At 48.6% G+C, this 12,713-nt stretch overlaps 1 protein-coding gene across 4 annotated transcripts in view; it reads right to left on the reverse strand.

Moving 5' to 3' along the window:
- USP48 (ubiquitin specific peptidase 48) overlaps positions 8,677 to 12,713 on the reverse strand; it is a 73,376-nt gene continuing 69,339 nt past the window's right edge. For all 4 annotated transcript variants that reach the window (XM_018055328.1, XM_018055317.1, XM_018055330.1 and 1 more), the window contains exons 25-27: positions 12,352 to 12,400; positions 10,262 to 10,288; positions 8,677 to 9,218 (exon numbers count right to left, since the gene is read on the reverse strand). In XM_018055328.1, coding sequence (XP_017910817.1) covers positions 9,196 to 9,218; positions 10,262 to 10,288; positions 12,352 to 12,400 — 99 coding nt within the window. In that variant the 3' untranslated portion in view covers positions 8,677 to 9,195. The remainder of the gene's footprint in view (positions 9,219 to 10,261; positions 10,289 to 12,351; positions 12,401 to 12,713) is intronic.

The following is a 12,713-nucleotide window of genomic DNA, read 5'->3' on the forward strand; positions in this document are numbered from 1 at the left end:
CTGGACCTCAATGCTGCTCTAGTAAGTGGAGAAACCGAGGTTGCGGAAGGGGTGGAGACAAACCTGCAAGGCCTCGGCCCTCCAAGATCAGCGGGTGCGCGAGGCCTATCTCACAGAGAAGATTTAGGGAGGGTTCAAGTCTTGCTTTCATTTTGTTATTGTTAACATTTTTATTTATTTTTGGCTCTGCTGGGTCCTGCTGCCCCGGCTTCTCCCTAGTTGCGGTGCACGGGCTTCTCTTGTGGAAACAGGCTCTGGGGGGCGGGCTTCAGTAGCTGCGAGGCTGGCTCCCAGGCTTTGGAGCACAGGCTCAGTCGCTGTAGCACAGGGGCTTAGTTGCTCCGAGGCACGTGGGATCTTCCTGGGTCAAGGATCGAACCTGTGTCTCCCGGGTTCGCAGATGGACTCGGTACCACTGAACCATAAGGGAAGCCTCCAGGTCTTGTATTCACTTACTCAATGTATTTATTGAGCACCTGCTGTGTGCTTAACAAATGACTTCCACCTACATTTTCCCAGCTATGGGGATTCGTTTCATTAAAGACAAGACACAGGGCCTTCAGCCACACTTCCATCCGCTGCTGGACAATCTGACATGTGCAGGCCTGAGTGCTGAGGACCAACAGTGCTGGGACCCGTTTCCCTGCCAAGACTCTCACCTCAGCCAAGAGAGATCAGAATTAAGGGGGAACTGCAGGCCATGCCTCACCCTCATCCCCATCTCCCCACACGCCCAGAAAACTGAAAAGGCAGAGGGGAGGTAGGGATGGGTCCATGTTCTTTCCAGTCCTTTGGGGCCTCATCTGCAGGCTCACCCCAGCCATGGGTGGGAAAGAGTTCCCAGATCAGGATGCCTGGAACTTCTAAGAGCACAGGCGTGGCCTGATCCAGCTTCACCGGGTGAATTTCTAATAAAGCGTCACAGCACTGCTGGTGCTGTAGGGCCACAGATGTTATATTTCTCTCAATATTTAGTTTTGGCTGTGCTGGGTCTTCGTCGCTGCGCGTGGGCCTGCCCTGGTTGAGCGTGGGCTTCTCACTGTGGTGGCGTCTCTAGACGGGGCGCGCGGGCTTCAGCACCTGTGCTCTGTAGTTGTGGTACCCAGATTTAGTTGCCCCGTGGCCTGAGGGATCTTCCCAGACCAGGGATCCAACCTGTGCCACTTGCACCAGCAGGCGGATTCTTAACTACTGGACCACCAGGGAGGTCCCCAGAGACATCATTTTGAATAGTGCTGGCAGAAGGCGGCTGTCCAGGAAGAAAACTGCAGCGGCTCTGAGAGCAGCGCCTCCTCACACTCTGCCCACCCCAACCCCTGGGGGCCATCTGACTTCCTGTCGAAGCTGCAGGCCTGAGCCTGGATCCTTCTCAGGATGCTCCAGGATGCTTTATAGTTTGGTTCAAAGCTCTAATAAGGGGGAAGGAGTCGAATGAGACTGGTCAAGGTGCTTCTGGGGATAGTGCAGGAGGGATTCTGTAGTGCAGCAATTGCCTCAGATGGGCGTGTTGTGCAGGACATTGGTCCCGGGAGATGCTGGGTGAAATCAAACTGAGTCATATTTGGGAAATAATGGTTGAGAGCCTAAAGCCCTTCCGGGGAAGCATGCACTGGGCTGACCTGCCTAGAGCAAAGCTGGGCTTCTTGGGGAGAGCACACAAACTCCAGGGTTCTCCGAAGCAGCACCCCTCTTCCCATCCTTTTTTTGTACATGGTGCTGGAATTGTACCCTTGAATTCCATTCCCATCAAGATTCTGGTGCCTGTTCAGCTTCTCCAGCTGCTCTCCAAAAGAGCCCTCTTCCCCTCCGTATGGTGAGACACAGACCATGGGCTCCCAGCTGGAAAGGGCTGCTGAGGGAACCGCTTCAGACCAGGCTCCAGGATGGAGCCACAGTGCCTCACATGAGCCGCAGCCAGGGGCCCCACGGAAGCAGAGGAGGTGTGGAAACAGAGTGAGGAGCTGCAGCTGTGATTTGGACCAGGAAACTCCATGTTCTCTAAGGGCCCATGGTCCCTGAGGGACTGAACAGTACCCAACCCTGGCTGAGTAGCTCCTAAAACGAAGGCTCTTTTGTGCCAGGCCTCCCTTTCTTCTTTATAACCAAGGAGCTCTTCAATTACAGCACTTTCCTCTTTACAGAAAAACCTCAGTGCAAGAGGCCTGTGATCTCTCCTGTGTCCTGGGGGCCACGTGCAGAGACTGCAGGGGGCCCTGGGGAGCAGGCAGCAGGCACGTGCAGTAGGGGGCTGGGCATGGAGCCTGGGTACTGAAGACTGGATGAAGGCCCCAGAGCTCTGCTTTCTCTGCCCTATTTCAATCCAAACCACTCAAGACTGACCACTCACGCATGGCTGCCTCTGGGCACAAGCCTTCTCTCTTCCAAACACTTAATACATTGCGACCCAGCCACCAAGCCTGCCCTCCCTCCCAGCTGCTGAAAAATGGGAGCTGGCTTCAAGAAAAGAAAAAAAACCCCTGATGTCTAAGAAGGCTGGAGTGAAAACGTGGGTGGTACTACAGTAAGCTGGGAATAATGCAAAAAAACAGCAATGGAAGTAACTCTCCCCTCTGCCCCCTGCCCCTCCCTGGCCAGATCAGAAAGAGGAGGACGCGGACAGAGGGAGAAAATTCCGGAGGGTTGGCTCCCTGACATGTGCTCTCCGTGGAGCAGCAAGTCAGGTTGAGGAGGGGCTGGTGAAGAGGGTGGGCTGCAGGGGTGGCTGGAAGAAAGTCCTGCTCCAGTGAGAGCAAACCGGATGAGGACTGGGAGTCAGCTCTGGGGCATGTCAGTCAAGAAATGTTCTGAGGCCTCTGTTTCTGGGGTGGGGTCGGGGGGTGCTGCCCTGCTAATGCTGGACGCATGGCAGAGAGGACGCCACCCGGGAGGACCCGCTCTTGGATCACAGCTAGAAGTCCTCATTTTGAGGACAAAAACAGCCAAGCCTAAAGGTGGGGACGGCACTGGCCACACCCAAGTAATGGAAAGCTCCCCCCGCCCCGGGGACCCTGCTGTGGCCTGACAAGAGCTTCCCAGGGGTCCGTTGTTCCTTGTTGGGAATCTATGTGCCACGCTGTAGGGTACAGGATGAGGAAAATGACTGGACCCCCGCCCTTGGGGAGCTGGAGCAGTCCAGCGCTAACTAGGTTGATCCATTTCCTGGGATTTGGAGTTGGTTTTAGGTGCAGACCCAGGATCCAGCAGAGCCCTAACTCTGGTTCCCAGTTAAGACAAAAATAAATAACTCACTCTAGTTCTAGACAGTCTAGCACGGCTTGAAGCCTCCTTCACCCAGAGCCAGTGCATGCTACAGATGGGAGATGCAGCAAAAACTCCAAACACAAAGCAAAGACTGACTCACATACAAAAGACAAGTCCCTTAGAGGTGGTCCACTGGGGCAATTTCTCAAACACATTCCCAGGACCTGGAGGCAGTGGGTGGGGCTAGAGGTGGAGGTGAAGAGGTGAGGCCCTACTATCTTCACAATTTCTACACCCACTTCCTTTTACAGCCAACACTCAGGCACAAAGGGGAACACAGTTATCCAGGATCATAAAAAGGGCCGGTAGCAGTCCACTGTTCCCTCGGTTACAAACAAATACGCCAGAGAATGGGGGAAGTGGAGACCAAGTTCCAAGCCTGCAGAGGCCCATGTGCCAGCCGGCAACGTTTCAGCCCAGACGGCCGCTGCCCAGGCCTTCTGGCTTCCTCGGGGTGTGTCCCCCCACTTCCTGTGGCCCAGGGCCTCTCCTGGCAGCGGTAATGCCGATCTGGAAATCAAACTGCCGTTCCAGCTGCTGTTACGAGGCTGGGTCCCTCCCTGACCAAGAGCACTCTCCCGTCAAAGGCCTTGGCCTGTGCAATCTCAGCCAAATCCTTGAAAGCAGGTTTTTTTCTTTTTAATTTTCTTAAAGCATGTGAGGGGAGAACAGATGATGCCCTCTATGTGAGATCAATACAGTAATTATGTTGGACGAGCTCTCAGAACTAACTTCAGGGGAACTGAGACAGCTTCGGGGGATGGCAAGGCGTGAAAACGCAGCGCGAGCAGAGCCACCGCGTTTCTGCTGCCCATCTGGTAGCAGGCTCCACTTCTCCAGGGAGTGTGGTCTTATCTCTGCTGCGGCCGGGGTGGGCACAGCCGTGGCTCAGTCCAGTAATGAGCTGGTGCAGCTCTCAATGCTGGAGGCAGAACAGCGTCCCCTAGAAAAGGCCAGACAACTCCTGGCAAGTTACAAAGGCGACTTGATTCAACCTCTTCCCAAACTCTAACGAGCCTCAGAAAAAAGACTTAACTCTTACCATATGAACAAATGTGACCAGCTTGTCTGAAACATATGCATTTTTTTAAGAGTGCTGAATGTAATATGGTAAGCAAGTAACACAGCAATCATTTGATAAAACAGGTCCTGGGGCTTATCTGTTTGGAAACTTCCCCCAGAAGCACAAGAAATACCTGTTCCCTGGACTCTACTCTTGACAAGTATTATTCCAGAAGTCTCAAGAGGTTAAATAAAGAATGAAAAAAAGACTCTCAGGTCAGGAAGGAGCCTGAAGCACTGGCCACAGCCTTCTGCTCCGCCTCGCGCCTGCACAGCTCTGCCTCCGAGGCTCGCGGCACCTATTACTGATGTTCTTGGCAAAGACAATCAAGACACCGGAAGCTGCTGCTCTGGGGCAGAACCTGCCTATCACAAAGGCATAAATTGTCAACACTCATTCTAAACGTGTTTTGAATTCCTTTCAACCTGACTCTGCAAATAAACAGAGTTAAGGTGCCTTACTGTCTCTCCTTTAGCTTCGTTTTCCTTATGGGCCAAGAGGAAATATTTATGTAGCAGCCAACCACACCTGTCCAGCCATTATTTAAATTCCAGCAGCTTCCGGCACAAGCAATGTCCTCAAGTTCCCGGCCAGCTCCGCTCTGTGGTTAACAAGACCTCTTTTTGAAGACTTGCAGAAGGTTCCATAGCATTTCCTCACAAAGGCTAAAGTCAACTTACAAAGAATGACGCAAAGTAATTTTTCCAACAAAAATGTGTTATTGTGTGGTTCTCAGTGTGGAAGGGTAAACAAGGCGGCAAATACTGCTCTAAGAGATGATACGGGAAGGAAGACAAAGCAAAGCCAACTAACTTTTCTTAATTATGAGGTAAATGCTGAGACTATCTGAAGCACGGTGACCCAAATTCACAAGCGTGCCCTTCCAATGCTCGCCTACACATGCAGGTGCGATCTGAATAGCGAGCAGACTCCTCAGCCCAATTAGCTCAAAAGCTAGACTTGGAAAAACCCCACAGATGTCTGGGGTAGAGGAGTTTTCTGTCTCCCTACTGGGTTCTCTGACTCTCAGGACTCGACATGAAGCTGTTGCTCCGTGAAATGCCAGACAAAGTGTCACGTTTTTACACAGGTCTGTGACTTGTTTTTCAATGAATAAAGGACTCATGTTAATAATCAAATCCCCAGCCAAAACTGCTATCTGCACATTGCCTGGGTTTTGGGGGTGGCAAACTGCCAGCCTTCACAGTCATAAACAGTCGGTGGCACACCCTGCCCTTGGGGCTGCTCCAGGGTGGCACACATGCCACTGGCAAAGGGGTGAGAATCTTCCCAAAATGAAAGCGCTGGCTGTTCTTGAGACTGAACTCTGGTCACAGTCCCCTGTAACACCGAGGAAGCCAACATTCAAATGCCAGAGAGAAAGGATGTGACTCCTTCGTGCTTCTGAAACAGGAAAGGCAGGCTCCAATGCTTACTTCACCTCAACAGTTTGTTTAGACAGACATAAATCACCTCTTGGGTATTTCAACTGGGTTATTAAATCCTAGCATTCACTTCAAATATTACCCAGGGCCTGGTCAACAAGCCCATGACTACACAGACCAGCCAACTGGACATTTAGGGTATTAACAGATTCCGAGGAATTCCCTGGTGGTCCACTCTCACTGCCGTGGGCCTGGGATTCAATCTCTGGTCTGAGAACTAAGGTCTCAGAAGCTCTGCAGCAAGTTCCCTCACCCCCCAAAAAAGGAATTAAAAATGGAATAATAAACTGCCTCTGGATTCTGACGTCACAGAAACAAAGGGACGTTCACTTCTTTTTGACTGGGCAGAAAGGTTAACTGTAATTCTAACCAATAAAGTTCACTGATACACTGAACTAATACACAGATACTTATTCCCCCCTAGGGATGAAGACATCCAAATGGTGACCTACATTCCAGGTAGGCCACAACTCTGCACCAGAACGGCATGTGGCACCCACTAGATCGGGATTGAGGGATGGAAAGAGACAGAACAGGGGCAGGCGGTGGCAGTGACTTCATTCATTTTACCTTTCACAGAAGACTCTCATACTTAATAATAAAAGACAGAAATGAACACACGCATGACGCGAGAAACCTGATGGAAAAGTCTCTGCACCTTATAGTACTCCTCAGCCAAGACAACTGATCTATCAGTTCAGACAAGGCAAGAGGGGATTTCAGGTTCCCCGCTGTACCCGTTTTCCCCGTACTCAATGGTGAGGTGGTGATGTGGCCACAAATTCATGTACACAATACTGCGAGACTCTGGGGACCGGGGCTGGGAGAGCGAGCCCAGCCCAAGGCTTCTCAGCAGGGGCGGCCTGTGCATGCTCTGGGGCCTAAGCATTTCCAATAAAGCCTCACAGCGCTGCTGGTCCTACGGGGACCACAGACATCACTCTGAGTTGGGCACTTGGAACATGGTTGGGTTGTGGGGGCCCACCGCATTCCCACCCATTCTGCAGAGTTAACAAAGGAGCCAGTACTGGCTTATTAGCCTGAAAGACTTTTATCACAGGGTGTTATTTTGTACCAATGCATGAGGGAAAAAGACTCAAGCAACACATTTGAAACTGCCATTAACAGCAAACTGGGCAAGGGTATCAGATTTCTGGGGGCTACTGACAAGTTTATGTCAATCCTCAGAAAGAACCTTCTCTGGCCAGCTTCTTAGTAGGCAGAAGGAAGCAGCTGCCTCAAGCACGAAGTGAACCACACATAGGTCTTTACCCTGGGGAAGGAGCGGGGCTTGGCGTGTTGTTATTTTATGTTCGGCTTCATGAGGTGGGGGTGGGGGTGGGGGTGGGGGTGGGGCAGGGGAAATCTAAACATCAGAAGAGTAGTTCACGATCTAAACCAGGAGTCCTTCTTTTCCCTTCGAGACCTCAGGGTGGGACCCACTGGTTCCAAGGATGGATGGCTTCTGAGGATCCTGTGTGCCGTGCACGCTCTCACACAACAGACTCATTAAAACACCCCCTGCCTCCTCAGGGGCACAGACTAAAGACACTGCAAACACAGAGGGAAAACACAGGCAAGGAGTTGTAATTTTACCCAACGGCCACAGTTACTCTGATAAAAAAGAGCTGTTCCAATGGGATGCTGCCAAGGTTACTGGTTCTCAAACTGAAACCTGCCTCCCCCATCCAGGATTTCAGCTTAAATTTTCAGAAAAGGGAGGGGTTAAAAAAAAAAAAAAAAAAAGCCTAGCAAAACCCCAGGCTAAATAAAGTGTTAGCAAGGGAGATGTCTGAGTCAGCATCTCGGCCCAAAACTCTATAGAGTACGTACATACTCAGAGAAAACAGAAACAAGCTCCAGTCTTCAATTCCATCTGAAAATCTCAAGTTTTCTCAAGAATACTGTTTTGCTTCTATGTTGCTAATCAACAATAATCCTGAATTGGATAACAGGGCACATTCCATCCACATATTTTTTCTTTGTTAAATAATGTTATGTAGAAGATCTTTTCTGGGCATTTCAGAAGAATGCTTTGAAAAAGAGAGGAAGTGAGGGAATTCCCTGGCTATCCAGTAGTTAAGACTCCACGCTTCCAATGCAGAGGGCGTGGTGGGTTCCATCCCTGGTCAGGGAATAAAGATCCCACATGCTGTGCAACATGGCAAAAAGGAGAGGGGAGTGAGATCCAAGAGATGGGATCTGGAGGCTGGGAAGATGAAACTTTATATATAAAAATCTGTGTTATCATCCAAATGGACTTCAGGCCATTTTACTCTTCTGATGAGGTGGTCAGATTTCTCCAAACGGCAAGGTGTTATTTGATTTCCCACTTCTGAATAATGGGCTTTCTTCACAGCTCAGTTGGTGAAGAATCTGCCTGCAATGCACCCTGGTTCGATTCCTGGGTCGGGAAGATCCCCGGGAGAAGAGACAGGCTACCCACTCCAGTATTCTTGGGTTTCCCTGGTGGCTCAGCTGGTAAAGAATCCATCTGCAATGCAAGAGACCTGGGTTCGATCTTCCCTGGGTTGGGAAGATCCCCTGAAGAAGGGAGAGGCTACCCACTCCAGTATACTGGCCTGGAGAATTCCATGGACTGTACAATCAATGGGGTGGCAAAGAGCTGGACACGGCCGAGCGACTTTCACTTTCCTCTGAGTAACAGCAGCACTGGAGGATGCTATCTCGTGCAATACACTTGCCACCCCTTCTGCAAGGCATGACAGTGAACAGCCTTGGGAGACAAAAATGACACACGAGCCCCTGGCTCACTGCAGGGGACACACAGGCGCCCCCTCCTCTTCCCAACACTGAGCGAGACCGACCGCAGGCAGCGTGTGGGGGGGTGTCCTGGGGCCGACACAGGAGTCTGATCTGAAGACACTTTCCCACAATTACAGCAAGTTCTTCACTTTCATGCTTTATTGAAAGTAAAATATGAATCAAAGACAGGTACTGGTAAGCAGGTTATGTCTCTAAAGAATCACTTTCAGTTCAGAGCAGAATGTCGTCCCATCTACTGTGATACAAATTCTTCACGGACCAATGCATCTGGTATGAAACTCGAGCAAGGAAATAGAATGGAACTTTTTTCCCTCCCGTGACTATAAATCTCATATGTAAACATGATTTACTGATACTGCTACTAAACTTGTTCAGTCTTTTACTTGCCCCTTCCCTCCCACCACCCCCCTTAAATATAAAATTTGAAACATTTCCTTCAAGTCTGATGGCCTTCAGTGCAATCTGCTTTATTTGACATAAGGCATTTTGGAACAGTCACTTTTTTGAATGGTTTTCTGCCTTTTGGAAGAGTCATGTAATGGTTTAATTCTTAAATCCACCTTTTCTTTAATGCCCTAACATGTCAAACTCCTCTTCCCTTCTGGTCATTTCTGAGCAGTCAGCAAGTGTTCAAAAAGATTAATGTCCAAGTAGACCAGTACCTGGGGAAAGAAACACACGTGGAGGCACAGTTGTAAGCTGCAAGGTTAAGGGTTCACGTATCCCATTTGCATCACCAGCAGGGAATATTCAACTCAGTGAGTAAGCACAGAAGCCCTTTGACATTGAAAGTAAGAAAATATATCGCCGTCTCCAGGCTTTCAGCTAAAGCACATTTCTGTTGAAAGCCACACGGCTCGTATGCATTATCTTCACACAAGGTAATCAAATTTTATTGAAGCTTTCATTTGATGGCCGTTTTTCATTAAAAAAAAAAAAAAAAGTTCTGCTTTATTTGTTTGAACCACTTTGGGAGTGTCTTTGCAGTGGGAACGTGTACTCAGAAAGCTGCACTGAGAGGGAGGCTTTATTGAGGCCAGGAGCGCGGCTCACTTGTTTGCAAGGAAACCCTGGTATTTGATTCAAACTCATTCTCTGGCAAAAACCACAACCTGTCATGGACCTCTGGACTAGGCCACAAAAGATCAAAATGGCAACAGTTAAATTTGTGAAAGTCAAAGGTCTGAATTCAACTGTGTGCAGAACCCTAGTGGCCAGGAGGCAGGAGAAGGCATCGCCGTTTACCCATTTAAAGCGATAATCCAAGAGATGCCTTAATCCTACACAGAGAAATGAAACCTTTTCGCTGAACCTGATGTAGTTCAGCAGATTCTTCTCCTCTAATTCTTATCAGTTACAAACTGTTTTGCTCTAAGATGAGACTGATAAGAGGAACTGGAAAAAGGTTAAGTATAAAAATGAAAATGCCACTAGCTAAGTGCCCAACTTCCCCCCAAAATGAGATAGAAAAAGCACAGTGGACATCTGGCAGTGGACATGTCTAACACACAGGCCTGATCTGAGGCTTGAGTGCTGATACAGATAATGAAGACGCTTGAATAAAAAATGCATTTAACTAAAATTAATTTCAGTCATGAGACTCAGATTGAATTAAATTTTAAAATCAAATTATAGGCTTCACATTAATAGAAAATTACAGTATGACTGTGACACTCATGAACAAAGCATGACAAATGTAACTTACCTTTAAACCCTTCTTCTGGCATACACACTGGAAGGAAAAAAAATAAGAATTCCAAATTGAAAAGACTGTTGCTACAGACAGCAATAAGTTCACTTCAATGCTGAAGGATGAAAAGTTTAAAACAGCTTTTAATAACCTTACTCACCTATAAAGGTTACCTTTGAAGTTACGGATAATATCAAACGGCAATCTTTGTTTTCATTTTTATAAAAGCAATACATATGCATCATTGAAAAAGACAAACACTGGGAAGAACAAGGGTTGTGACTGGAGCCAACATTCTGCACGACTGGGGAGGGGCGGGGGGGCCCTTCTGGAGAAATCCACGGGGCCTCCGCCTCCTGTCCCCTGCTTTTGGCCCTGCGGCCACGTCTTCTGGTGTTTAACCTCAGCATTTCTAGATGCTTATATTGCTAATTTACAATTTTTGGTAATACCTAATAGTTTCCTCAAAGATAGAACCACCTCTAACATAACACATGGCCCCTGCCCATCCTCCTGACACACTGGTATTTTTTGTCGCTAAGCCAATCTCCAGTGTTACACTCCTTTTTTACTCCTTAGCAGTGGCCATGGTTGAACGCTCTGGGGTGCCTGGGTGATCGTTCTTGTCTGGCATGACTGTCTCTCTGGGGTTGTAGCCGCTGCATTACTTATGTGTTTCATTTTCTCTGTACCATCTCTGATTCAAGGGCGAACTCCTCAGGACAGTCATCTGTCACTTCCACTTTCCCCAGGGAGCGTGCTCCAATCTGGAGCGGGGGTGCTCAGCGCCTCCTGCAGCGCTTCATGCTGGAAGCTCTGGAACTGCCCCCTTGCCCTCTTCAGGGCATCTGCTCCTGTGTTGGTTGGATCCGTTTTCAGGTTCCACTGTTGACGTCTTTCTTCTTACTCTTGTTTAACAGAGTACCCCCTCCCAGAGTAAACGGTAGGTGAGAAAGAAATTTTTTGAGGCCTTATATTCACAGAGCCACCAAATGCGTGTAACAGAATAGTCTACTCAGAGAATTCTAGACTGAAGCTCACACTTCCTCATTCTCTTGTGGGCACTGGCCCATTGGTTTGTCCTTGACTCTTCATCTCAGGAATATGACTGGTCTTTCCTTCCATACCTCTAGATGTTTTTAGGATCTTAATCTCTAGATTTGCACTAAATTGTACCTGGGCCTTGGCACACCTGTTTTTATTTTCATGAATTGTCTTCTGTTCTCTCAATGTCCCTTACATACAGACGATTTGCTCTTTCTCTCGTATTGTTTACAGTTACTTTTAAAGCTTTCTGGTGCTTCCCGCATCATCTACTTCCTGTCCAGCCTGTTGACTGATGTCTTTCGGTTCCATGCTGTTCTCTGCCCTACCATCTGGAGTTCTCTGGCTGTCCGCACCCACCTACAGAAGAGTAAGGGACTAAAAAGATGTCTGAAAACTGTCTGGTTTGGCTTCACCCAAAGGTACCTGGGAGATGAACTACTTTAAAACTATCTGTAGGCTGTTTCCTTGAATTGCTCTGGTTTCCCTAGAGGAGAATCTCTCCCCTCCACTGTGGGAGGGAAGAGATGGGCTGCCAGCGTTTGAACAAAGGGCAGGTCTCCCTATTTGGTAGGTAACACGCCTCAGTCTCACCTTTCTAGTTTAATTTCTTCAAAGGAACACAAACTCTACAGGTCAAGAAGGGGCACTGAATGGATGTAAAAGGAAGGGCTGTGAGGCTGTGTGCAGTGGTGAGCCGGTTCAGGTTGGGACCTCACTCCTATGTTCAAAGGCACCCGGGGCATCTAATTCCTGTGTGCCTGCCACATGCTCTGCAATCTGAATTAGCTCTGCTTTTTGTTGACCTCGTCTACCTGCAGGCTTACATCTGTTTCAGTTTCCTACAGTAAACTAAATACTACTACACTTTCCTCCATTTTCCCAATTTTCATAGATATCATTCTTTAAAAAGAGTACTAACGGTAAGACTCTACCTTAGCATGTAGAAGCTTTTCTCAAGCTTAAAAGTAAGGACACTGTAGACTAAAGATTCAGTAACTAAAACCCCACCGTCATTGAGCAAGTTCCTCAACAATTCCCCAAACAAACTGGTCTTTTACCTTGCATGACATCATCCATTGCAGCATAATCTGCAATTGGTTCATCAGCCTAGAAAACAAATGAAGACAATTCACAACCGCACGGGAATGGAAGCCAGGACGAGGAGAGTGCCCAACCTCCTCACAGAAAAGGCTGGCCATGGAGTTGACCATCATGTTGCTCCCGGACACAAACCCTGTCCAGTGGAAAACAGCGTTCAAGCCAGAGCTGGCGACGTCCAGGATGAACAAACGGCACGCTGTCAAGTGGGCCAAGACTCATCACCCCCGTAACTGCACAGACTGCACACTGGATGTGGCACTGCTTTCCTGTTCCTCAGACACTTTTTAGATGTAGCAAGGTTCAGATATCCTCATTTAGT

Source organism: Capra hircus, chromosome 2 (assembly GCF_001704415.2).
Source record: "Capra hircus breed San Clemente chromosome 2, ASM170441v1, whole genome shotgun sequence".
In the NCBI taxonomy this organism is placed as follows: domain Eukaryota; kingdom Metazoa; phylum Chordata; class Mammalia; order Artiodactyla; family Bovidae; genus Capra; species Capra hircus.